The sequence below is a fragment of the Lodderomyces beijingensis genome (assembly GCF_963989305.1).
Source record: "Lodderomyces beijingensis strain CBS 14171 genome assembly, chromosome: 2".
Classification (NCBI taxonomy): Eukaryota; Fungi; Ascomycota; class Pichiomycetes; order Serinales; family Debaryomycetaceae; genus Lodderomyces; species Lodderomyces beijingensis.
This window is the reverse complement of record NC_089971.1, coordinates 1871726-1897226: the sequence shown is the minus strand read 5'-3', so window position 1 is coordinate 1897226 and position 25501 is coordinate 1871726. Positions and strand designations below refer to the sequence as shown.

The following is a 25501-nucleotide window of genomic DNA, read 5'->3' as shown; positions in this document are numbered from 1 at the left end:
TTTCTATTCTCATCTTCATCTTCATCTCCTTCTCTTTCTTCCTCCATTTACAACGAGTCTAACGTATCATTGATCTCCTCAGCGCTCAATTTCCTAAACCTTGGTCCTTCCAAATTCGTACCGGTAAAACCCAACAACTGCTGTTGAGGATCACTGATCACAGCAATATCCAAATTCTCACCAACCAACTCCCCGTCAACACTTTCCTTCAACGCCAACAAAGCAACATGGATAGCATCTTCCAACTGCAAGTTCTCATTCCATCTCTTTTCAAGAAACGTCTTGGCGCTGTTGGCGGTTTTCCCTATAGCGGTAGCTTTCCAGGGGAAGTACGAGCCACTAGGATCAACCTGGTACAATTGAAACTTCTCCAGATACTCATCGTAGCCACCAACAAGCAAAGACACACCAAAGGGGCGGATTCCTCCCGACTGGGTGCTTTCTTGCATCACTTTGGCTATCTCTTGAACCATTATACGCACAGGCGGATATTCGTTGTAGATTAGTTTGTAGTTCGATTGAGCCAACTTACGCGCCTTATCCACGAGAACACGGAAGTCTGGACCCATTCCACTATATGTCATGCCAATGTTTGGCGTTATATACTCGACTTTGTTGTTGACGTTGTTTTTTTGAAGCGCAGAAGTGGTCTTTCTCTCCGTGGCGAGAATCACCCCGTTGTCGCATTTGATTCCTATTGTTGTTACCCCTTGTTTCACCGCGTTCAAAGCATATTCTATCTGGACCAATTTCCCACTATCATGTTGTTGAAATGTTAGTATAAGGATCTGGGTCAAAAAATGAATCAACGACAACGACGGTTGACAAAAAATTTGGAGTCGCGGGTCAATTGCATATATATGAGTAGACATACCTTGGTGAGAACGTGGTTAATGAAAACGAATACCTGTCTGCCATAGCTCAGCTCGATCCTGCTCTTTCAATTCGACTTGAATCGTGGTTATATGTTGGTGGGCTCTCGACTCGGGAGTTCAGTTGCAGTCTCGATTTTTCGCCTTCAGAGAGAATGGCAGTAGGAAATCAACGTGTCGCGATTTCCTTGACATTGATTTACGCGACACTGAAATCATAACCCACCACCACTTACCCCCAGGCTTCACCACACGGTCTAGAGTCAGATGAAAAGTCCATACCACCAACCTCTCTTCCTTCAAAATAATGTCTATAATCTATCAAATATAAATAGGAAATAGTGAAAAAAATGATCTGCAAAAATTATGAAAAAAAAAAAAGATATTTTGATACCCAACTTACTCTTCTTCATCATCCGTGTCGACGGGTTTTGGGGTGCCCTTTGGAGAACTCAACCATTCGATATACCTCAATCTTCTCCTCTCTGCCTGTGCTTTCTTCTCGTTTCTAGTCATCTTCTTCTTTCTAGTTCTGACTTTGATATTAGCAGGCGAGTCGTCGTCATCGGCACGTTTCTTCTGTGCTGGTTGAGGGCTCTCAGGAGCTGGCGTTCCCTCTGCTGACTCGTTTCCGCCGTCCTCGAATCTCTTATTGTCCACACCAACGCTTCCCTTTTGGACAACCTCCCCGTTTTCAACGTGCCATTGCTCAGGGCACAAGGCTCCAACAAACTCGTTGTTGTGCGAAATCATGACAACACCACCGCTCCATTCACGGATGGCGATGGCCAACCCTCCAAGAGAGTCACGGTCAAGATAATTTGTAGGTTCATCCAACACAAGCAAATGCGGGTTGTTCCACATGGCACCTGCAATAACGACTTTAACCAATTGACCACCGGATAATGATCCCATGGGAGTATGGTCAGCAATATCGCCGTCCAACCCGACATCCTCAAAGTGTTTACGGATAACTTTGGGCGATAATTCCCTGTACCCCAAACCTTCTCTCGACGCTTCGTGATCGTCGAATTTTTGAATCAATTTGTCAAACCCTTCAGCGAGCAAAGTTTCCCTTGGAACCCAAGAATTGTACTTGGGCAACCAGAATTTCCATTTAACTTCATACTGGAAGGATTTCTTTAACTTTTGTCTACCGACAATAGCCTCAACTTGTCTCTTGCCACGGCCATCACCAATATCGATTTCCTTCTGCATCATTTCGAGCTCTTCGTCAGATACTTTTCTCGACTCTTTCAAGAGAACTTCACGATCGTCTCCGAACCTATAACGCCATTGCAAATACTGGTTAGCAGTTTTCTCCTTGTGCTGCTCAACGTGTTGCAATGCGTGCTGTGCAATATAACCGATTCTCAAGTTTGGGTGTTTCTCGACTTTACCTTCATTAGGCACCAACTCAGCAGTGAGCAATTTGATCAATGTCGATTTACCGGCACCGTTGGGACCAACAATGGCAACTCTTGACGATAACGATAACGAGCAAGAGACATTCTTTAACGATGGCTTAGCAGCGCCTGGGTAAGCAAATGTCACGTTGGACATACGGGCAACGGATCTGGTGTTGGACTTGACACCAGTCAAGATCCCCGGTGGCGGGAAGGCCATCTTGACATTTGAATCGGTCAAGGTATAGTATGATTTGCCCTCTGGTTTAACCTTGACAAACTCAGATAAATTGCCCTTGTAGTAGGCCAATTTTTTGTTTTCGTAGTGGATGATATCGGTACAAACGGCGTCCAAGAAACCAGAGTCGTGCGAGACAATCAACGAGGTGATTTCGGCGTGGTCAATAAGGTAATCCTGCAACCATCGGACATTTCCAACATCCAAGTGATTTGTAGGTTCATCCAACAACAACACATCTGCCTTCATCAACATGGCTCTTGCCAACTCCAATTTCATTTTCCAACCACCAGATAATGAGCCCACGTTTTTCGACAAGGTTTCCTCGGGGAAACCAACTTCAAACAAGGCGGAGGAAATAGCATCTTTGCCAACGTCAACCAAGTCTGGATCCGAGGCAATGAAGCTGACGAGATCCATATCGGCTTCGGACCCTTGTAACTTGTGCTCAACAAAACACGTCTTGAGCTCATCAGCCGAGGGAAAACCTTCCAATTGACCTTTGGAGATGGCTCTCATCAACGTTGATTTACCAGCGCCATTTCTACCACATAACCCATACCTGTGTCCCTTGAGTAATCTCAAGTTGGTCTTGTTCAACAACATACGGGTACCGTAGGCCAAGGAGAAGTCGGCATTGACAATTTCAATAGCACCGTCATCCTCGACGCTGTCCAGAGTGGCCTCTGGGTTGAAAAGGTGCTTGACGTTGGCAGTCACTGCAGCGGCATACAGCTCGCTATCTGAAACGAGTCTCAAGTATTCATGCAAGCGTTTCCAGTCATTAACGTGGGCATCAACTTGTAAAATCTTGGATAAATAAGGCAAGGTTTGAGGCTCGGCGACGACATTTTCCGGGATGGGAACGTCCTTGGGTAAGTTTGAAACCAAGAAATCTTGAGCTTCACTCAATGAGATTCTGCCGTGGAATTTACCGTCGGTTTGCTCTGCTTCAGCATCTTTCAAGACACTGTAGGCTTTGCCTGCCAATTCTCGAACCTCGGGCAATGACGCATTTTTGTAAACTTTTTCGACCCCAGGTAACAAAATGGGGATAAAAGCTTCAATCTCTCTCTTGTTGTTGACCAATCTGGTTAAATTTTCAGTCACCATAACCGTTTGTCTCAACTGCTCGTTTGATGACGACGACATTTTCAAAGATTTGTCTAAAATCGGCGTCAATAACGACAATGCCGGCTCGGTGACTTCTGCCACGAATGTAACCGATGACAAACTCTTGATACAATTGGTGACTTTCTGCGGGTCAGCCAAAGTGTCCACGATCAAATCGTACTTGTTTTGCAAATCCAAATTGTCCAAAACCTTGACGAACTTCTTTAAAGTTTGGAGACCAGCCTTAGCCAACTCCGGTTTGAAATCAGTTGACAAGTCGGTGAGGACAGGAACAACATCGACAAACTTCAACTCCAACACATCTGCGGGGACATCGTCGATGATCCTGTCGAAATTGGCCAATGCGGCAACTTTAGAATTCCATTTGGCGCCCGACTTGAAGATGGCCAAGTACTCGTCAATGACCACCGAGCCCAAGGCTTCAACGGGGAAAGTTGCGTATAATGCATCGGTGGCGGCCTTGGCGGCCTTGACAACGTTTTTATCCTTATCGGTAAACATGTCGTACGCCGTGGACAAATAGGGGAGAAAATAGTACTCCTTGGGAGATTGACCAGCAATTTGTTGAGCCAATTGTTGAATAATGAGCAAAGCACCTTCTTTGACCAAAGGCGGATTCTTTAATTTGAGTAACGATTTCAAGATGTCATTTAGCTTCCACTCGTCCACCTCTGAGAGTGAGCTTGCACCCAAAATCTGGCCGACAATGATATTGACTTCGCTCTTGACGTCGCTGATTTTGGTGGCCTGTTCGATATTCGACAAGTTTTCCTGAAATGGGACATTGACGTTCAATTTGGAAAGGGCCGTGTTTAACGAAGTTAGCGAAGTTGTCGATGCATTCGGATTGGGTGTGGATCTGCCGCTTGCTGGTAACGAGTCGGCGGGGGAAGTTACCGATGAGTCCTGGTTGTACTGCGGCGTGCGTGCCCCGCCGTATCCATTATAGTGGCTGTCGTATCTGTTCGGCTGCGGTTGACTCGAGGGGACAAACGTGTTGTTGAAGTTGTATTTCGGAGCACCGCCTTCTCCTGCATTTCTGTAGCCAAAAGCCTTGGGCTTCTGCTGTTGCTGCTGCTGCTTTATGAAATCGTCAAATGACTTTGACATTGTACCTGTGTATATCTATGGAGTGCACACGGGTGAAAGAGTCTGCTCTAAACCTCTATGCTGTCAAATTATGATGGTGGTGATGATGATGAGCTCGTGGTAGTTGTAGTTTTGAAAAAAAAAAAAAAAAAAAAAAAAAATTTGCGACAAAAAATCAAAAGAGGAAATAAAGCCGCACAGCCGCTCCGGGTGCCCGATTGGGCAAGCACGAAGTACAGCATTCTCCTCGGCTCTCCAGGCAGAATGAATTTGACCGACATTATGACATTTGAGCTACTTTTCCTTCTTTTCAACAGGCGAGTCCTTTACAGTGTTATTAGTAGACTTTTTCTTCTTGCCCTTTTTCCGTTTCAGTTTCGTTTCCGTCTTTTGCTCAGGGGTGTCAGCAACGTCATTTTCCTCTTCATCTACAATCACCGTTATGTCGTCGCTTTCGTTAGTTATCGCTCTTTCCAATATTTCATTGACGTCCAAGTCATCGTCCACTTTGATCTGCTCGACTTTTTCATCGCTGGTTTTTTCCGCATTTAGGAAATCCTGGCTATCATCGCTGAAAAACTCGGCAATGACGTTATTAGCTTGATCTCGATCCACCGAGTTTGAGTTTGAGTTTTCAGGCGTTGCCGGCGGAGCGTGTCTTTCTATTAGCAACGGTTCGAACTCGTTTTCATCTTCCCTGGGTAAATTGAGCAAGTTGAGCGGAGTTGGTTGTTTCAACAAGGTTATGATTTCCTTGGTGGATGTTTTCAAGCGTTCTTTTGACTCCTTGATTTGCTGGATCCCCACTTCCAGCAACACCGCTGAGTTATCACCAACGTTATCATCACCGTCATTACCATTATCATCGTCATTATCCTTTGTGTCTACTGCTTCGCCTTTGATATTCGCACGCAACAACGCATTTTCTTTTTCAAGCGCGTTTATCCTTGTCTGCTGCTTTTGATTGATGAATTTTAGTGACGTGAGTTCACCTTGTAAGTGCACAATCTTGTATTTCATCTCGGATTTCTCCAAATTCGTGACAATCTTGAACCGTTCCAAGTTGGTGAATTCTGAAGTTAGATAATTGATGACTCCCGGCAAGGTGTATATGGGAAGTTCATTTTGATCTTGGGGCGATCCATTGGAATTGTTTGAGGAAATGTTTTTCCAGTGGGTTTCAGCGTTTGCCATCTGTGAATTGGTTCTAGGCGGCATGAATACAACCTTTCTTTCTTCCTTTTTTCTCTCTTTCTCTCTATATATATGTATCTATCGGAGCTAGGTCTGCTTGAACTGAATCAAATTAACCGATTTGTGAATGGGTCAATCAGTGTTTTGGATATCAGTCAGATTTTGTTTTTTCTTTTTTGGGGGGTGGGTCCGAGGGGGGGTGGCACGTGACGCAAGCACAATGAGTGAAGGAGAGAAGGGGATCAGATCAGATCAGATCAGACCATGAGCGGGATAGAGGGTATAGGGCCGACACCAACCACCAACTACTATTTCCATAACGCGAAAGGGAAGAGCTTCATAATTTGTCAGAAACAGTCTCACGTCTGTCGTTGAAAATGCATTTTTCGTCTGGATTTACTCTATACTTACTTACCTGAAAAAAAATGACCCTCGAATCCTTCTAGGCTTTCTCCTTTTGCGCAGCTTCATGTATCCAATCATTCAAACCATATCTATTCCTAGCAATTTCAACGCCGTAAAACTGGATTCGAACAGCAAACATGGTTGTATCTTGACCATATTCATCACTCGATTTCAACCTCAACAACGTCCCGAAATTGTAATCTTCAATGTCCTTGAACTTCTCGCAAAACTCTCTCCATCTCGTCTTGCCCTGAGGCGACTTCATTTCTTCTTCATTTATAGCTGCAGCAACACTTTTTTCCTTGAACTCAGGGAAATCCTCAAGCAATTGCTCGAAGATCTGGTCGTCGTGCTGAGTGAGTTTTAATTTCGAGCCTGGCACTCTCTCCAACAAAGACCAGTAAGTTTCAGCTTGTTGCACTGCCTTGACAGCAAATTGCATTTCGATTTCTTCTAAATTATCGGCATTTTCAGCGGTGACTTGACTTGGATCCGACATGCTTGCAATTGGAGGTCTCTCTTTTTTTATTTTTTTTTTCTCTTTCTTTTACTTGAAGGAAAGAAAGAATGGTTGAAACGGTTGACCAGAGGAAAAGATGTACACTTGTTTCAGCCTTTTCGTGCGGGAAGCAAGCCTGGACGGAGTGGGGGGTACGTCGATAAGACGGAGCTGCAAGAGAGTGTCGCTTGAGATGGAAACGTCGAGAAGACAATCGAGATGGGTGAGCGCTACCTTCTTGAACCGAAAACACATCCCGGTGCAAGTGGACATTGTATCAAGGGCCTTACGAGAGCTGCTGTTTCAGTCCGATTCCTGCTTCAGCCTTTCTAGTTCAAGTAAAGGGCAGTCAGTCAAGAGCAGATTTGAGATTTGAGCTTGTCTTATTTTTCAAATTAGGACAACTGTTTATAAATTTTTTTTTTCCTTTTATATATGTATGTATGTATATTTTCTAATCTTGCTTGATACCACCGGCTCCACTAACTTCAGCACTATCGACGGATGCCTTGTCAGTTTGCACGCCGCCAGCTGCACCAGACAACATCTCCATCAAGCCAGGAGCTGCTTTGAAAGGTCTCTTCAAGTCGCCGGTGGCTGGGGTGCCATACAAGTGGATCTTGGCCATGTTGGACTCCAAAGCACTCTTCAAGCTGGAAACACTCTGCATAACCAAGGGGTTGGTGTAGCCCATGTAAAGGTGCATGAAGCCCATCATTGCCAAACCGGTAAAGATACCCTTGATGAGACCATTGACGTTTTGCAAATCGTACTCCTTGACGGTGGTGACCACGGCTCTAGCCTCGGCTCCAGACATGGGGTTGGCTGGCTCGACGTACTTGATAGTGGTGAGGTCGTTCTTCTGCTCGATCTTAAACCTAATCACCATATAAATCAAAAATGTCAAAACCTGACACGCAGCGTAAAATGCCCTGGTGTAGAAGAGCACATCCGGGTTTTCAAAGTCCAATTTCTTGGCAACTTGCATACCAATAAGCATGATGGCGATGTTTGTAACAGCTGGATTCATCTTCACTTGCAAAGAGAGGGGTAGTGGATGGCTTGCACTTGCACTTGCACTTAGAGTCTTGGTGGTGGCCGGGAAAGAATCAAGTGGCGAGCTCGTCGTTGAAATTTTTTTTTTTTGGGATTTTTTTTTTTGGCGAGCGGGAAAGAAGTCGCGGGTGGAAATCTCCACCGGTTTGTTGAGAGATATCGCCTTGCTGTGGGATGACAAAGAAGAGAGAGGGCTCAGGAGGATGAGATAAGACCGGCTGAGTCGCGGAAGTCAAGGACTAGCAGGTTGCACACCCGGTCTTTTTTTGGTAGATGGATATGGACGTCTCTTGCACTCATGAGGGGTTCAGGCTCATAAGTAGTTTGCACCCGCACCCGCACTGAGCAAAACATTTTGTATGAGATGATGTTGTTGACGGTGTCTGGGTTTCAACTGTCGAGTCGACCCACTTGCTTTTCTTAGAATTACTGCCCTCTACGTTACTCTAAGCTCATGGCTCTACCAATACCCTGCTCAACTTCAAAAAAGCCGAAGAAGAGAGCTAGAAGAGCTTGCAAGACTCTTATGAGCAGTGGGTCCCCATCGTCCCCCCACGGCAGGGGAGTCCACCTGGTAGCGCCGCCAACACAGGAAACTCGCGACTGTCACCGGGTGTCGATAACGAAACTATCACCAGCTTCGGGGTCCACTACCATAGGCAAGAACTTGGATCAAGGGACCTTAGAAACTTGAATCATCCCGCAGCAAAAACTGGCGGCCAGTGACAAACAAAAAAGAACTTGCCGGATGCCCCCACGCTCTACTGCCCATAAACGGTTACTAAAAGAATACCAACTTCTAACCCGTGACCCACCGCCAGGAATCATAGCTGGTCCCGTAAGCGAGGACAATTTATTCAAATGGCAATGTTTTCTAGAAGGACCCCCGGAAACGCCCTATGAAAACGGAGTCTTTCCCGCGTTACTAGTGTTTCCCAAGGACTACCCCTTGGGCCCCCCGACTTTGAAATTCGACCCGCCCTTGCTTCACCCCAACATCTACGCCGATGGCACCGTGTGCATCTCAATCTTGCATCCGCCGGGCGAAGATCCAAACCAATACGAGCGGCCCGAGGAGAGGTGGTCGCCAGTGCAGAGCATTGAGAAGATCTTGTTGAGCGTGATTTCGATGTTGGCGGAACCCAACCCTGAAAGCGGTGCTAATATCGATGCTTGTAAATTGTGGAGGGATGATCGTGCGTTTTACAATGAGCAGATAAGGAAACATGTTAGAGAATCCTTGGGGTTGTAGAAGGGGGGGGGATTTTTTTTTTTGTTCGTTTTGTTTAGCTTGCTTTTGGAATAAAGGAGTTGATATAATATACTAGACTTTTGCAACCATGATAGATTGCGTACTCCTTCAAGTTTCGATTCCTCTACCGCTTGGACGCGTTTCCTTGGTTAAAACGTCGCTTATGTTTTTGGGAGCTGGTGCAGTCAGAGCTGCAAAGTGGATCGTACGTGCCCCAGCCCGATCAAGGGTTATAACCAAAGGTCTATGTATATATAAAGTACTATTCACACATGGTATTCCTGCTCGACAACAATACACTCCTGCTCTTTGCCTCTAACAAACGAAACAAGGTCGAGTAGTTTCGCAGCAACGACAAATTCCCCAACTGACCAGTCCCCGCGCGTGTAAACTTCCGGCACGGAAGAAGTGAGCTCAGGCATGATGTTATCGTGGATGGGCTTGAAGTTCAACACGTCCTGAGTCGACACATCGGTGGATTTTCGAAGCTTGGTGAACAACTCGTGAATCCAATCGGGCAAGAATTGATCCTCCTGGGGCTCCTTGGAATAGTGGGGCTTGTTGTAGCAGCGTATCAACCAAAGCAACCAGCACTGGTCTTGGAATTCAGACTCGAGAATCGATTCGTAATCATTAAAGCCGAGAAACAACAAAGATTGCTGGAACTTTATGTCCCTTTTATAAACACTCTTTAATGAAATCAATTGCGACTTGTAGTCACTGAGGAGCTGTTTTTCTTTCCTTTTGATTTCTCGAATTGCGCTGCCCAAGATCTTATCTTGGGAAGTTATGTACCAATTTATGTACTGCTTCCTCCTACACGTCTTTGTTGTCTCGTCCACTCCATCAAGCTTGAGCAATTTCTTCTTGGCCTCGAAAGCAGCTCGCAAATGGTTGAGTCCAGCTAGTCGATTGCGCAACGTTATGCCCGTCTCCCACGCATTCTGCACCAATACTTGGAAGATTTGGATGAGATTATCGGGTACGTTTTTATCGTTGATAAAAAGCAAGATATTGTCCTTGCTGTCCTTGTTGTCTTGATTTGCAGTAGGTGTCTCTCGCTCCACCACAGAATTGGTATAATCTTCAAGTGTTGGAAGCTTGATCCCTCGAGCTTTAATTTTCTTGAGACTCTCTGCTGGTATCTGAAGTTTCAACGCAACCGAGTCATTGTGGTTGGGATTAATGGCAAAACCGTACCCCAAAAGTAACTCCTCATTGCCTTTTAAGCCATAATTGTTAAACACTTGAGATCCAGCAGCTCCACATTTGGCAGTTTCAAACTTGAAATTGCCATCGGTTCCCGTCCATTCAACCTTGGCACTAGGTTCATGATTGAGCAAGTCAACCACAGGCAACAACATCAGCTCATTTTTCGCTACACTGGAGTCAATAATGTAAGCGGGGAACGCTCTGCTTTTGAATATCAACGTTGCCCACAAATAGTTGGGAAACGCCGTCCAGTTGGCAACTGGTGTCTCTGTGAAATAGCTGTAAAGATCATCATTTTGGTAAAATTTAAACTCGTAGTAAAATTTCATATTGATGAAATGTTCCTCTGGCTTTTGGATTTCGTCAGGCACCAAATTGAGCGCACACCACCATTCCTCTACTATAGATGCAATATTCTCCCTTAGCGAGTTGCCCAAATTTGTCCCTTCGATAAGCTTCAAATCCTCGGGGGGCCAAGTATATGGAGAGTCAATCGCCACCAAAGAGGGCAATGAGTCAACATAGGGTTTGTAAAACGTCTCCTTGGTTCTGGCGTAGCTCAAAAATAGCTTCACCAAAGCGAGGCGGTTCGTGGATTTGGTGTATGTTTCCTCTGAGAACAACGCTTGTGCTCTATCGCTAGTGATGATGAGCTGCCGCGGGATCAGAATCGATGCTTTCGAGTCTGCAGCAGTTGAGATTGCGCCATAGTTATCCAGCGAAAGCTCTTTGAACTGTAAATTTGGGCTCAATTCAGCGCCATTCTCCTTGGCCCATTCCAACAACCAGTCTGTTTTACTCATTCTATAGCTGAGTCTTGGTGCATCGAGGTGGAAGTGTAGGTGTAGATGAAGCCTTCACACCATCATCATTTTTCTCCCTTTTTTTTTATGTATTCCGCGGGAGGGCGAGAGCGAGGACGAGGAAACGGCAGAGGAAACAGAGACGCCAATACTACTCCAAAAAACGCACAAGCTAACCACATTCCCCTTCCCCTAGGGCTTGCTTTGGTGAGAGTTCAGTCTCTCACCACGTAGTTGTCCAAAGAAACAAGAGCCAGCTCAAGCTGCAAAACTGGGGAAAGAGCAGGAGCTCTCAAAAGAACCCACCGAAACGCTTTCCTACACGGAAGTCGTGCGCGTCTTTTGGGGGGAGAACCAGGCAGCAGATCATACCACTGAAAAATTGCAAACCTCCCCCCTCCTCCCCATACAGTCATCACACGCTCTTTCATCTTCAACACATCCCACTTTTTTTTCCACCTTGGCAGAAGATGTTATCCAGAAGGATTGTTAGGGCTGCCCTTGCTGGTCCTGGACTTGGCTGCTTCGCCCGCTTGCCCAAGCGAGCATTTTGTTCCTCCATCATTCGTCTTCAGGAACAACAAAAACAACAGGAAAACCAACCGACGCCAAAAGAGAGTCAGCTTCCACCCAAGAAAAGACCATTGAGCAGAGTCGCTATTGGCGGCTCCCAGGACTCGCGCAAAAAGTACCGCGCCGGCTCAGGATTGGAGTTTGCTACATGGAAAGCCGTGGTTATCCTCTTGGTTGTCGGTGGTACCGGAACGTGGTATTTCCAACGCGAAAAAGCGAGACTTCAGAAACAGAGAGAGATGGAAAGCAACCGCAAGATTGGACGTCCGCTCATTGGCGGTCCGTTCAGTTTAGTTGATACCAACGGCGAGAAGTTTACCGAACAGGACTTGGTTGACCCCGAAGGGAAACGGTGGAGCTTGATCTACTTTGGCTTTTCGTTGTGTCCCGATTGGTGTCCCGAGGAAATCGAAAAGATGGTCACCACCGTCAACAACTCCAAGGAGGAAGGGATCCCAGCTCGGGCAATCTTCATTTCCACTGACCACATCAGGGACTCGCCGGAGACTTTGAAGCGATATTTGGCGGAGTTTGACCCCAATGTTGTCGGGTTGTCGGGATCATATGAGGCCATCAAGCACTGCTGCAAGCAGTTTAGAGTCTACTTCAGCACCCCGCCCGAAATACCCGAGGACAAGTTCTTTTTGGTGGACCACTCGTTATTCACCTATCTTATTGACCCCGATGGGAAATTCGTAGAGGTGTTTGGCGTTGAGACTACACCAGAGGCCATGACCGAAAAGATCAAAGGTTTTGCTAGTGCTTTTGTTCCCATTGCAGAGAGAGAAGCTAAGCAAAAAAGCTGGTGGAGCAAGCTTGTTTAGTAAGTAGTAGTGGATATTATGTATATAGAACACCGTTGAATGCTTTTTGACATTCAGACTTCATGAGCACAATGAAATCCCTCTCTCTCTGGGATGAATCCACTGTCCAAAGAGCCAACTGAGTACAGATTTCAAAAAAAAAAAAAAACGTGAAATATTTACAGTACAGTACAGGAAAAAAGTGAAAAGACGATGATTTTGAATTTACCTGCTACTAACGTTTTTTCATATCAATTGAACTAACGGGATGGCTTAACGAAAATCGAGAGCAATTAGTTTTGGTTTGAAAACATCAGCGGATGATGGGCTATTCACTTTTCCCTGTTTCTGGCGCCAGCAATGTCGTACTCCCGATGTCGCATTTTCTAAATGTCGTGCGGCTCCCGCGGTCATGCTACCATTTGCACGTGCAAGCCGTCAAGCATGTAAGTCACGTGCCCGTTGCCGAATTTGTCGCATTTAAGTTCAAACGATTACTGGCCACGAAAGAGCATTTCCTCCAAACGAAGCTCCCACGATCAAATGATAACCTGTTGGCAATTTGATATCATACAATTTGCCTTGCTTGACACTTTTTTTCGCCATGCGTTTATTGGAGCCTCTGTTACCAATTTGCAATGGCGTTTCTCTTGATCGGTCTTCCTTTGGATTAAGAGCAAAGACATGGAACCGATCTTGTTTTCTTTGTAGTTGCTTTGCTTGTTGTCGATGCTGTTTTCGTTGTTGTGTTTGGGCTGATTCTCTTTTTATGGAGACAGACCTTTGGGGTGTGGCTTTTTCTGGTTTGTGGTGTTGCAAGCCCGCACTTGGGTATCTCTTGATCCGGGGAATACAGCCAGCTAATGTGATAATCGAATAATAAGCCAAGCTCGTCTCTTTGAAACTCGTCCGCACGCAAGGGTCTGGTCCTATACTGCCGTTTGACAACATCAATCCCTCGATGAAATGGTGGAGTTCGCGTTGCGTTAGTCTGTAGATGAATCCACACTTTTGCAAGGGCTTTGACATCCAATGTGCTACATTGTACGTGGGACTGCTACTATAGTGACTGCCAAACGTGTCGTGGAAATAGCTGAGGAGTCGCTGGTTAGTAACGAGGATGGTGCAAAGTGTGTATGGCACCAAATTGGGCGAGTATTTTGTCCTTTGACAAACGGTGTAATCATCATCCACGGTCAAGTTGAGATCTTGAAAGATCTTGGTGAGATAGACAGCATCGACCGATTTATGTTGCTGAAACCTGATGTATCTGCACCGATGGTGGTCATATGTAAGACAGCCATTCCCTACAAGGAAAAACGCCACGAGTCCCAAGAAGCTAAACCAACTCTGCTCACTATGCAAATCAAGCTGGTGCTTCAACCGAGTGATTTCACTTCGATCAATCGTGGCATCAGCAAGACCATTGAACGCATGGTTCAAAAGACGATACGAAGAGTCGGCCTCTAGTGTAGTTCGTTCAAAGTGCTTGCTGTGGTGATTAAAAGTCAAGACTGGTTGTTCAACACCAAACCACAAGTTATGGATGCGTGTTAATTGGTGACGACGTGAATTGACGATATTAATACACAAGGGACTAATGTATTTTATGGTTTGCAGCTGTTTATGAAACGCGGCCATTTGCAAATCGTCAACATCCACCAACTCGTTCAATTGCTTAAAGCCTCGACTTGTCAACACCATGCATTGCGAGTCAAAGATTCCTCTAGTAGAGGTTCCCTTCCATTCCTTGACGGGAACTTTCAAGTTTTCCACTATCGATGGCTGGTCTTCATCTTTGTCATCCTCTCCATTAACATGCGAATATTCAGCTTGGAACAGGCATAAATTGTTTTGCTGATGCGCCAATTCCTTGGCCAGAAGATCACTGCTATAATAGAAGCTCCGAATCTTGTTCTTGTAACAGTGTTTTCCACGACGGTGTGGTTCTCGATGTAGATTATAGTGGAGGAACCCTAGCTTCGAGACAAAGCTCTTTGGATTCACAATTATGGGATCTTCTCGATACACAGCAAACAACTGTTTCCTCCCCCTCCCCCTCCCCCGCTTCGCGGCGGAACCACCAAGTTGAGCTATTTCCTTTTCAAAAGGATCGCCCTCCATGGGCTCAACATAAAACCTACTTGTCCAATTTGTCACAGTTGTTATATCTTTTTGGAACTGCGCCAGTTCCGGATCCGGGTTGATTGCCACATTGAAAAGTCTGCGTTTGCCGCACATCTCGTGAACTTCCGGATTGGGCTCGTGGAATCTCAACGGCGGACCACTGCCATGGGAGTTGAACCCCATCAAATACCTCTTGGAATATTCAATTTCTGCATCGGCGTCTGCGATTTCAACATAATCGGACTCTGAAGCATCGGACATGACAATTAGTACTAAGTGTGAAAATTTGTGGCAGGAAAGAAGGAGCAAAAAGAGTGTTTGAAACACTCTTCTGTCAAGGTCAATGTCAATGTCAACGTCAACCGGCAGAATCACTAGATTAAATACCCTGCGAAAACTAAATAGCCTAGACTAAACATTTTCTTTCCTCCAAGCTCTTGGTTTGAATGTCTGGTGTCTGAATGTCAAATGGGGGATCTCCTGCCGTGATTTAGTCCGGTTACGAAGTCTAGTGGTAAATCCAACTAGTCCACCAGCATTGTTTCTTGGGGATTATCTCCGCTTATCCCTGGAGTAGATTAACTAGTCCATATTCTCCCACACTTGAGCCTCAGCACAGGAATTATCCAATGAACCACAAGCTTATCACCGTGAAGTTCCAAAAAAAAAAAAAATGGAGGGGCCCAGTGGGGAGGGTTTTTTTTTACCATTTTTCCTAATGAAAAAAAAACCAATGTCAAGTTGTTAAACGGCTATTTACAGTGACGCTCTAACACCCTCAGGAACATCCCCAGGTGGCTGTTTTAGTCGATTTAGTGAAATTAATGAGCCGATTTTTTGTAAAAAAAGTGAGGAGAAGGGACGCTATAGACGTAAAGGAGGACATTAATTGATGATAGTTGCCAGTAGATCCGCGGCCGTGGCGCCGATTGTTTCCCGCGATTGTTCACGCTTTCCCCTCGCCAATTGTAACCAAGAGTGTCCACGATCTCCCCCCCCCACGCCAAAAATTGCCAGTGTTCACGATCCCGCTCGTCAAAACTTGATAACGCTCAGAACCCAACCTATCTATTGTAGAAGCCCTTTTCCAGCATGTGATAGCAAGCTCATAACGAACCAACGCTAAACAAACATGGTATAAGCCTTCAATTGACTAAGTTTTGATTCACGTGTTTTTAGTATTTTTAAATGTGATTTTTAACATGGACGTAAATGGCAAAATTAAGTGGTGCGTTCATTGGATAATTTGATTTGAGATTTAATTCAACAAGGTGTGTATTGCCATATTTCGTTGTGTATATATCGCTACATATATTGCTGTATCTTCTGAACAAGTCAAAGACTAAGTTGGAGCTCGAGAATATACGCTTTTGATTTCAAAAAAAATATTTTGCACCCATTTTTTAAGAAAATATGACTATCTTGGAGACTCTACCTGCAACAGCCCAGCTCTGCACTCCGTTTGGGTTTTTAAACGTCGGCGAATGTGAAAACCTTCTCATACTACAAGGCAATGAGGTCTTTCAGTTTTCTTATGATCATTGTAAAATCACCAAGCAGACAGTCACCAATCATCTAATGATCACCACCAGGCCGGTGATTAAGCTCAGAGATAGCGCGTTGGATTTCATAATCAGCTCGAATTCGCTAGTGTTGGTTCGTGACACCCTTGTGAAGCCCAAAGATGTGCCCTTTAAAAACATTCAAAAACTGTTCAAAGTGTTGAAGTTCATGGACGTGATTGAAAGCCCCAAAAATTACTATAAACTAGTGTCGATTCTACCTAGTTTCAACCTCAATGGACCAGTGATGCAGATTCTTCCTCCAACGTTGCCATCACAGGAAAACTTGGGTCTTTTCATGCAGTTTCTTGGACTCACTATAAGCCACAGCTGTATTGTTGAAGAACATCAGATCATCTTCAACAACCTCTCGAAGCTGAAAAGAGATCAGCTAGAGGAGCTTTGTGACTCCTTGGATATCACTTACACCGTTGAAGATGGGACATTTCTAATTGAGCAGCTGTGGTCCGAATACTTGATTGCTACGTTTAGCGCAACTTACTCCACAGCTGAAACTTGTCGAGACCATTCAACCACCAACGATGACGAGACATACCAACATTCAAAGCTTCATAAGTTGGAAGAGCAGGAAAGACGAATTTTCAGTAGCATGAAAAATGCAAAATTAAGGGGCCATGCAAATGAAGATGAAAAAACCCCTCAACCACTATCATCTTCTTCTATTTCTGCCTCGAGTCAAGCAGGAAATTTTTTCAACTTGTTCCACAACTCCTCGTCGGATTCAGCAATCGTTATCGACTCTAGCGATACCAGTGAAATCACAGCATCAAGACCTGGCGTTGTCACTGAAAAAAGCTTTTTCAACAGTGAGGGAGAAAAAGTCACTATAATCAGCAGCGATTCCGAACTGGAGAATGGTTCGTTTGCAAAGTTCAACCCTCGTAGCGACGAAGGCTATTTTGGCGACCTTTCTGACGGGAACCGTGAAGTGGAAGATCGCAATCGCAATACCAAAAATTTTGGACTTCTTAGAGACGACGTTTCACTTTCAAGTGGAAGCGACAACTACCAAGTTGAATCAGATGAAGAGAGCGACGACGAAGTTGAAATTGACGGGGGCTTTATCCTGTTTATAAACAGCACAGACACAGGTTACTATGACACGTCAACAAACAGAGACCCCGAGAAGAACGGGACTGCATTTAACACTGATCATATTTTGGACGAGGAACCAAGCCATCAAAATCATCCAGAATCTGAATCAAGCAAGTTTGCAGACAACAAGTCGTTTGTGCTCCCGCCGTGGTTCTTCCACTTGCGGCCCATGATTGCGCGTGAGCTCTTCAGAGGAATGTCCGAAGGCGACGAGTTTGACCGCTCGTTGAGATTGCTAAACTTGGAATTGTTGGAAGAAATAAGCGTGATTATGATCAATAGTGGGTTTGCTCCCCGGATACGCCACACAAACAACAGAAGAGTTGCCGAATATGAACTTGTTTGCTCCTTGAGATTCCCACCATGTACCAAGGACGGCTACCCTGTTTATAGAAAGCTGGATTTGGGTATTACAACCTATAGTGGAGACCTCTTTGGAGTCCAGCTCAAGCGAAAATTCTTTGTAGCTCGGTTCCCGTTACAAAACGAGCCAGGGTTCAGTAGACCGTTTATATTTCCATGTCAAGCAATCCTAGGTTAGGTTGAATTTGTATATCATGTAATGGTCTGTATCTAACTATACAAATTTTTAACTTCTGCGACAAGTATACTGTTTGGTGTCAAATTGAAACAGAGAACCAACCACCAAAACTGAAATCAAGTAATCTTTGTTGAATGTAAGTTCTATAAAATAAAGTAAAAAAAAAAAAGGTCAAGCTGGAGTTGAAAACACTCAAGCCAATGCCAATCTACGATAGCCACCACATGCTTTGCACTCCTCTTGATGCTTAGCCATCAACTGCTGCGCCTTCAAAGGATCCTCGACTTCCTTTGGCTCGTCCCAAGTCAAGTAGGCATTGGAATAGTTTGGCTCATAATCTGGCGGCAAGATCTCCAACCTCTTGCCGTAATTGGTAACTTTTTCCCAGTCACGAGGCACGTTATACAACGAGTCCGAAAAGTAGGCAAAGCATCTCTCAAATTTTTTCCTATTCAATTCGGTCTCCATTTGAGGCTTGAAATTGCCGTATTCCTGCCACGCTTGGTGCGGGTTCTGCAACATGTACGACGTGGCCCGTTTAACTGCACTTAAAAACTTTTCAACTTTTGCTCCGTTTTCCTTCAAAAAGGCGTCGTTGACGATGTAGAGAATCAGGCAGAAGCAGCAACACGTCAACTGAGCCAAAGTGTCAATACGCATCATCTTGGCTTGGTTGGGGTCTTTGCCTTGCTTTTTCAACGCCTCCTCCAACTCAACCATTTGGATACACTCAATGCCAACCCCGCAATCAATCGTGCCTTCCAAGATATATTTGGCCACGTTCATCCCACAGCGCACCGTAGTGTAGTCCTCGGGTGACATGCCGTAATATTTCGTCAACTCGTCAACTTGGATCTTGCCAAACTCGCCAACGTAGCCAATCCTCTTGCCCTTTAAAGAATGGAAATCCTGCGTGATACCCGAGGATTCCAAGTAGCAAATCCCAGTGAATGGCTCATCTAATAAAGTTCCTACTGAAGTCACGGGGAATCCGCGTGCCTTGGCAGCCAAAGTGTGAACCATTGCCTTGAGTCCCATCGAGACCTGGCCTGAGCCAATCAACTCAGTGACATCGGAAGGGTTGGAAGGTTCGAGAATAGCAATGTCGATACCTTCGTCTTTGAAGTAGCCCTTGGTTTGAGCGAGAAAGATGGGGATGTGATAAGGAGCAGCTTCCCAGTTCAACAAGAATGTGATTTTGTTTGTAGTCATTTTTTTAAAATGGTGAAAGCGGCGTGTCTATGAAATGCTGGCCTACAACTGTGCTTCCTGTTTTTTTTTCTGGGAGATTCATGACAGCATTTCAGCTGCAAATTTATACTTGAGTGTGTCGGGAAAGGGAGGAAGGAACATATCCTTATCGATTCGGGTGTGAGATTAGAAGCACTCTTGTTGCTGAAAACGAACATAAAAAAAGGGGGCTGGGGAAGGGGGTTGAAGGGGGAAGGGGGTTTGGAAATTTATGCGATTCCATGGCTGCAAAAATTTCCCAGTCACAAAAAAGGAGTGCTATTTCCGAAACGAGCAAGTGCATCTTGTTACAGGGAGAAGAGATAGACTCGAGCGCAAAGAGTGAGGAGGATCCTCACTGCAGAACTGATAAGCGCCTAACCATTATAGTGCTAGCCAAACAGACGCCATGACAGACTGATGACTTGGAGAAAAGTTGAACCCTTGTTTTGACCCTTTGGCAGCGCAACAGTGTAGTGGCTTAACGCAAGCACGCACCCTCATTGAGTCAACCCTACCTTCCCCCCCTGCCTTTTTTGGCTCAATAAAGAAAGCACTGATAAAAGAATATTTCAGGTAAGCCTCATTTAACCAATAAACAAGCAGCGCTAGTTTTATCGCATATCAATAGGCTGACTCCCGAGCTATTCAATTGAAATTACGCTTTTTTCCCATCCCTTGATGACACACAGCTGGTTCCCGTAAAAAAAATGAAAAAAAAAACAGTTCAGAGAGTACTTGTGGGGTCCGCCCATTTAAGCGAATAACTGAAAAGGAGCAAGGGGTGCCTTGAAGGTATTTACGGCAAAGAGCAGATGTGAGACAGAGAGTTTGATCATGGTGAGACAGGATTTGCATTTCTATTGTGCACGGTTTCACCCGGTCTTTTCTCCTTGAAAGCTCTTTCAAACCAGTTTGAATCCTCTACACCAAGCTTACTCCCATTTTCCATTTTTCAAATTTTCATTTTTCATTAACCTCTATAGTTGTAGCAACTTTCGAAAAAGTCAATTTCCAAAGCAACAGCCTTGTCAAAGACCCGTTTGCTGACTTCCCTTGCCTCCGGCGTGGTGGTGGTTCTCTCCACTTCCTTGCAGAGGAAATCCACCCATTCAACAAAATGATCACCACTGTGCAAGTCGATCCAATTCTGGAACTTCGCAGCGAGGCCCGTTGCAATCTGCCCCTTGTCCCTATTATATTCCACCCATCCAAGATAAACTTTTTCCATCGCGTAGCAAAAAGTGATGAGTTCAACGTACGAGTCGCATTCAAAAGTCATGTACTTCAAGTAGTCGATATACCCCTGAACCTCGGCAAGCGTGATACTGTTATCCTGCTTCAACTTTGCCACCTGCGCAAGATCCGCCGCTGTTTCCAACTCTGCCAACGTATCCCGAAAATAAGTATTTTCGTCATGGGCTAAGAACCCAATCTGTTTAGCTAGTCTGATCGAAGCGGTGGAATCGTCGCATAGCGCTAGCGTCTTGCCAAGCACGTTCAAGCCAAACTCAAAGAATTTCAAATCCTGAACCAAGTAGGTGTACAACACATAATCGGCAAGGTCTCCCTGGCAAAGCTCGGTGGTGAGCGGGTGACTGATTGATTTTGCAAAGCCTGTTTCTGAATCCTTAACAAGCCAGCTCATGACTCCTTCAAAGTTGTAGCAATTGACTTTAGCTTTTTTGGTAGGTTTGTCGAGCGCTGATAGTCGGATCAGCGAGTATATTTTCCAGCCGGAAAGGGGGGGGGGACTAGGAAAACGTGAAGCTGGGGGAACGGAGAGCTGGGGAATAGCCGCCGACCCTAGTTTTCTTTTTTTTTTTTGCGAAGTGTTGGTTTGAGGAAGAAAAATATATTCTTATGCGCTTATGAGGCTGCAGCCAATTTATGCACCTACCGATTCAAGAACAATACCAAGAAGACGAAGAACACGATGTTCACCCTGATGAAAATTTCCTCATTGATCTCCTTCTTCTCCCGCAGTGCCCCCGCGCAAGCCCTCTAGATTGCATTTGACCACTCACAACATCAATCCGCAAAACTAAAAAAAAGCTAAAGAAAAGAATCGAAAGAATTAAAAGAACCAAGATGAAGCTGTCCACTCCGGTATCATCATGCAAAGAGATTGAATGCGAGTCCAACGAAATAGTAACACCAAGTGTCCCACGCTACATCAAATGGATTTACCGATTGGACTCATTCGGGATCGAGACGAGAGGAATTGAGAGGGTCTCACCCGCGGAACGAGACGAGATCGCCATGTCAACGTCGCCCTACATCCAAACTTTGCAAGTGATTGGTCTTTGGTGGGCCGCATGCGGCGGGCTCACTTCCATGTCGTCGTTTTTCCTCCCAACGTTGGTGTACAGTTTATCGCTTCGCGACTCGTTGATCAGCGGCTTGATATCGATGATTATTGGGTGTTTAGTGCCGGCCTATTGCTCGATGCTTGGACCCAAGAGCGGGTTGAGACAAATGTGCCAGGCGCGTTTCTTATTTGGCCAGTGGGGAGTTAAAGTGGTTAGTTTGATTGTGCTTGTTGGAGGGATCGGGTGGTCAGTGGTGAATTGCGTGTTGGGCGGAGAAATCTTGCGGGCCATCAACGGCTCCATCAGCTTGGCGGTGGGGATAGTGGTCATTGCCGTCATCAGTTTGGTGGTTGCTGTTTTCGGTATCCGCGTCTTGCTCAAGTTCCAAACGATCCTTTCGGTGCCCATCTTAGTGGCCACCATTCTATTCTATGTTGTTGTATGCAAGAAAACTGGCCATCTCGGTGACGCGAACCAGATGATCAAGGATATGGACATTGCATATCTGGATAGGGCTGGCAACTGGATCTCGTTCTTCACGGTTGGCTATTCGGTTACTGCAACGTGGGGCAGCGGCGCCTCGGACTACTACATCTTGTTTCCAGAAAACACTTCCTCGACGAAGGTCTTTTTCATAACGTTTCTCGGTATCGCCATACCAACGACCTTTGTTGCAGTTGCAGGAACCATTTGCGGCACCATCGCCCTCTCATACAAGCCCTGGAACGACGCGTACAACAATCTCGGAACGGGTGGGCTTATCATGGAGACTTTTTCCTCATGGGGCACGTTTGGCAAGTTTGTGACTGTGTTGTTGTTCCTTTCCTTGATTTGCAATAACATCATGAACACTTACTCGATGGCTTTTGAGTTTCAGCTCATTGACCAGCACCTCGTCTTTGTGCCGAGGTGGATCTGGGCGTTGGTGGTGACGGCAATCTACATTATTCTTTCGCTTCTTGGCCGCGAACATTTCCTGACCATCTTAGGTAACTTTTTGCCCATGTTGGGCTACTGGATCTCGATGTATATTGCCTTGTTGCTTGAAGAGAACTTGATTTTCAGGTCATCGGTAAAAGTGAAACGGTTGCACGAGAAGGAGTTTGACTGTGATGATAATACAACTACTCCTTTTTACACCATGTACAATTGGAACAACTGGAATCGTCCTAGAGGTAGGACCTTGGGCCTCGCGGCGTGCTTGGCGTTCTGTTGCGGTGTTGCTGGTGCGGTGGTAGGGATGAACCAGGTGTATTATAGGGGTCCCTTGGCTGACAAGATTGGCCAATATGGCGGTGATATTGGTATGTTTTTAGCGTTTGGCTTCGCTGGCATTGCCTATCCTCCACTTCGATATTGGGAATTAAAAAGATTCCGTAGATAGAATGCTCTTTGCAAAAAGCATGGATGTGTAGATGCTATAATCACAAGTCCCTGTCGGAACCCCTCCGACGGAAGCACGAGACGCTGCCACGAGGAATAAACCTCCTTTTTAAATGCGAAAATGGAATGTTTTGCAATGTTTGGCAATCCTCAAGATAAGGCCAAATCTGTGAGCAGCCACCAACAGCCACAACCACAACCACCGAAACGACCACAGCGACTCACCATGGCGCCGTATTTAACCCCGGAGCAACTAGAAACATTTGACAGAGAAGGGATGCTCTGCATCCCTGACTTTTTAACTGCCGAACAAACGCAGCTGCTCCTTCAAAGGTCACGCGATCTCCTCTCGCAATGCGACTTGTCGACCCATCCAAAGACAACCTTTAAAACAGCCGATAAAGACCATATAGGAGACAAATATTTCTTTGAAAGTGCAGATCGGGTCTCCTTCTTCTTTGACACCGATGCATTTGACGAAGCTGGAGAACTAGTTGTTCCATTAGCGAGAGCAATTAACAAGGTTGGCCACGGGTTGCACATTCACGACGAGGCATTTAAAGAAATCACATTCGACGCCAAAGTGCAGCAGATTGCACGCGATTTGAGCTACATCGAGCCGAAAGTGCTACAGAGCATGTGCATCTTTAAACAACCTGTTGCTGGCCAAAAACTCACGAGGAATAACGCAGTGCCCCCGCACACCGACGCCACGTTTCTATTCACCAAGCCGCGCCAGACTGCGCTTGGGTTCTGGTTTGCTTTAGAGGATTGCAGTGAGGAAAATGGGTGCTTGAAGTACTTGCCCGGTACGCATAAGAAATACCCAGTGACGAAAAGATTTGTTAGAAGTACAGCGATGAATGACGGTGGTGGATGCGAGTTTGAAGAAGTGGCCCCCGAGCAACCAATTGAGGAAACGGAGCAGGATTATGTTACCGTTCCCTGCAAAGCGGGCTCGTTGATCTTGATCAACAACTCCGTGTTGCACAAGAGTGAAAACAATAAGCTGAAAAAATCAAGGTTCGCCTATGCTTTCCATGCCATCGAGGGCACTGCCGAGTATGACGACCGAAATTGGTTGCAGGTGCCATACGAGGGCGGTTCCAATTTTTCCGAATTGTATGTCTGATTGGTGCGAAGTCAGTTAATGGCGAGCAAAAGTGAGGTTACGGTCATGGCCGATGAATCAAGAGCTGTTTTCTTTTGGGGGATCTGGAATCGCCAAAAAAGGCCGACGTATGTATACTCCATATTTCATTGTCATCCAATTGCGAGGGAACTGATTTGAGTGGTTTCAAAGCTGGCCGTGGAGGATTAACCCCGCGGCGTGCGAAGAGTCGCCATCTCCAAGTCTTGTCTTACTAGGATAGTAGCAACTTATGTACATACTAGTTAATGGGGGGGGGGGACTCGTTTGCTAACTTGACCTCCCTTCCTCCTCCGCGTTGTTTCTTTTATTTAGGTCTACGATTCCCAAAGGAAGTGAGACACATCTCATCCCCCACGTATTTATCTTGATTTCTGCCGTTCCTCCACTTGTCCTCGTGTGATTAACCACACATATTCCTGACCACTTTGAACATTTGGCAGCACTGCTGCGCGCGTGCTTATCACGTGATGTTAAAACCGGCCCGTTCCGCTGCCGTAGTCGCTGCTGCCAGCAAGACAGAGAGAGAGATGCGTTCTGCTCCCCAGATCCGAAAGTGCGCACGTAAAATACCGCGGCATTTTTGTGGGCACGTGACTAGCTGCCGCACTATTGCATTCAGCTCTTGGAGTGGGAAGCGGGGGCGGGAGGGGGGGGGAACCTTTTTCCGAACGAGTCTGACGAGGGGAAGGGATAGAGGAAAGGAAAGGACCGCGGGTCGAGTTGTTGTATAGCAATATTCTCCTGGCTTCAGGTGGAAGAGGTTGCTTTTTGAGTCGTCCGAGAAATAAGTATTATCGGCTATGACACGTGATAGTTTGCCGGCACAGGCCGTTTGCTCGAGGGTCTTGTGACGATGACGATGATGACGATGAGGGTGGTGTCAAACCTTGCTGGGGTCGTGTCTTTTTTTGCTCTGTCGGCGGGGCGGAGGCGGGGAAGTCGAGTTGTTGTTGCTAATTGCCTCAAGCAGACTACTTCCATCTTGCCGCGCAAGATATGGCAAAATTACGTAACATATGGCGTATTGTTTATGTAATATCGGACACAAAACTAGACTTTTTCCACACGCCCGAAACCAGTTTTGCCAAAGAAAAATTTTTTTTTCCAACTTGTTGGTTTAGTTCCAAATTGTATATATATTGATGAAACTCCACTTTTCGCTCGAATCCAATTCCAATCCGTCAACATCATCTTCTTCTTCATCATCACTATTCAATTGATTTGAATAAAGAATTGTCAATCGAACTTGAAATTCACTGACAAATAATTTTTTTGCAACAATGGTCCCAACTGCTAGATTAACCGGTGCTGAAAAAGAAGCCCAAATCATGGCTGAAATCAAAGCTGGTGCTCAGAAATTCGAGAGCAAATTCGAAGGCTCATTCTTGGGTGAAATCTTTGGTTTCGCAGTGAGGAAATAAGTCATTTTTTTGTGGGAAGAAAAAATTTTAAACATAGACAATAATGGAGGCGCTGTGATGTGATGTGGTTTTGGTTCTGATTTTGTTTGGGTGGTTTTACGTTTTAAAACGTTCAAAATT

The 25501-nt window shown here is 45.5% G+C and overlaps 14 protein-coding genes across 14 annotated transcripts; 5 read left to right on the top strand and 9 right to left on the bottom strand. All coding sequences in view use genetic code 12, as the record gives it.

Moving 5' to 3' along the window:
• Nucleotides 1–47: 47 nt before the first annotated feature.
• On the bottom strand, nt 48–918 carry LODBEIA_P19090 (uncharacterized protein; the record flags this gene model as incomplete). Its single annotated transcript, XM_066971849.1, has 2 exons — nt 48–756; nt 875–918. The coding sequence occupies 2 exons, from the start codon at nt 916–918 to the stop codon at nt 48–50; spliced, it is 753 nt and encodes a 250-aa protein (XP_066828847.1).
• A 353-nt stretch (nt 919–1271) lies between these two features.
• On the bottom strand, nt 1272–4760 carry LODBEIA_P19080 (uncharacterized protein; the record flags this gene model as incomplete). The annotated part of the gene is made up of 1 exon (XM_066971848.1): nt 1272–4760. The coding sequence occupies one exon, from the start codon at nt 4758–4760 to the stop codon at nt 1272–1274; it is 3489 nt and encodes a 1162-aa protein (XP_066828846.1).
• A 273-nt stretch (nt 4761–5033) lies between these two features.
• Nucleotides 5034–5933, bottom strand: LODBEIA_P19070 (uncharacterized protein; the record flags this gene model as incomplete). Its single annotated transcript, XM_066971847.1, has 1 exon — nt 5034–5933. One exon carries the CDS (start codon nt 5931–5933, stop codon nt 5034–5036), a length of 900 nt encoding a protein of 299 aa, XP_066828845.1.
• A 442-nt stretch (nt 5934–6375) lies between these two features.
• LODBEIA_P19060 (uncharacterized protein) lies at nt 6376–6837 on the bottom strand (the record flags this gene model as incomplete). The annotated part of the gene is made up of 1 exon (XM_066971846.1): nt 6376–6837. One exon carries the CDS (start codon nt 6835–6837, stop codon nt 6376–6378), a length of 462 nt encoding a protein of 153 aa, XP_066828844.1.
• Nucleotides 6838–7291: 454 nt separating this feature from the next.
• On the bottom strand, nt 7292–7867 carry LODBEIA_P19050 (uncharacterized protein; the record flags this gene model as incomplete). Its single annotated transcript, XM_066971845.1, has 1 exon — nt 7292–7867. The coding sequence occupies one exon, from the start codon at nt 7865–7867 to the stop codon at nt 7292–7294; it is 576 nt and encodes a 191-aa protein (XP_066828843.1).
• A 774-nt stretch (nt 7868–8641) lies between these two features.
• Nucleotides 8642–9145, top strand: LODBEIA_P19040 (uncharacterized protein; the record flags this gene model as incomplete). The annotated part of the gene is made up of 1 exon (XM_066971844.1): nt 8642–9145. The coding sequence occupies one exon, from the start codon at nt 8642–8644 to the stop codon at nt 9143–9145; it is 504 nt and encodes a 167-aa protein (XP_066828842.1).
• Nucleotides 9146–9411: 266 nt separating this feature from the next.
• Nucleotides 9412–11160, bottom strand: LODBEIA_P19030 (uncharacterized protein; the record flags this gene model as incomplete). Its single annotated transcript, XM_066971843.1, has 1 exon — nt 9412–11160. One exon carries the CDS (start codon nt 11158–11160, stop codon nt 9412–9414), a length of 1749 nt encoding a protein of 582 aa, XP_066828841.1.
• Nucleotides 11161–11630: 470 nt separating this feature from the next.
• Nucleotides 11631–12557, top strand: LODBEIA_P19020 (uncharacterized protein; the record flags this gene model as incomplete). Its single annotated transcript, XM_066971842.1, has 1 exon — nt 11631–12557. One exon carries the CDS (start codon nt 11631–11633, stop codon nt 12555–12557), a length of 927 nt encoding a protein of 308 aa, XP_066828840.1.
• A 465-nt stretch (nt 12558–13022) lies between these two features.
• Nucleotides 13023–14924, bottom strand: LODBEIA_P19010 (uncharacterized protein; the record flags this gene model as incomplete). The annotated part of the gene is made up of 1 exon (XM_066971841.1): nt 13023–14924. One exon carries the CDS (start codon nt 14922–14924, stop codon nt 13023–13025), a length of 1902 nt encoding a protein of 633 aa, XP_066828839.1.
• Nucleotides 14925–16076: 1152 nt separating this feature from the next.
• On the top strand, nt 16077–17882 carry LODBEIA_P19000 (uncharacterized protein; the record flags this gene model as incomplete). Its single annotated transcript, XM_066971840.1, has 1 exon — nt 16077–17882. One exon carries the CDS (start codon nt 16077–16079, stop codon nt 17880–17882), a length of 1806 nt encoding a protein of 601 aa, XP_066828838.1.
• A 192-nt stretch (nt 17883–18074) lies between these two features.
• On the bottom strand, nt 18075–19094 carry LODBEIA_P18990 (uncharacterized protein; the record flags this gene model as incomplete). The annotated part of the gene is made up of 1 exon (XM_066971837.1): nt 18075–19094. The coding sequence occupies one exon, from the start codon at nt 19092–19094 to the stop codon at nt 18075–18077; it is 1020 nt and encodes a 339-aa protein (XP_066828837.1).
• A 991-nt stretch (nt 19095–20085) lies between these two features.
• On the bottom strand, nt 20086–20760 carry LODBEIA_P18980 (uncharacterized protein; the record flags this gene model as incomplete). Its single annotated transcript, XM_066971836.1, has 1 exon — nt 20086–20760. One exon carries the CDS (start codon nt 20758–20760, stop codon nt 20086–20088), a length of 675 nt encoding a protein of 224 aa, XP_066828836.1.
• Nucleotides 20761–21203: 443 nt separating this feature from the next.
• On the top strand, nt 21204–22808 carry LODBEIA_P18970 (uncharacterized protein; the record flags this gene model as incomplete). The annotated part of the gene is made up of 1 exon (XM_066971835.1): nt 21204–22808. One exon carries the CDS (start codon nt 21204–21206, stop codon nt 22806–22808), a length of 1605 nt encoding a protein of 534 aa, XP_066828835.1.
• A 135-nt stretch (nt 22809–22943) lies between these two features.
• LODBEIA_P18960 (uncharacterized protein) lies at nt 22944–23939 on the top strand (the record flags this gene model as incomplete). Its single annotated transcript, XM_066971834.1, has 1 exon — nt 22944–23939. The coding sequence occupies one exon, from the start codon at nt 22944–22946 to the stop codon at nt 23937–23939; it is 996 nt and encodes a 331-aa protein (XP_066828834.1).
• Nucleotides 23940–25501: the final 1562 nt, after the last annotated feature.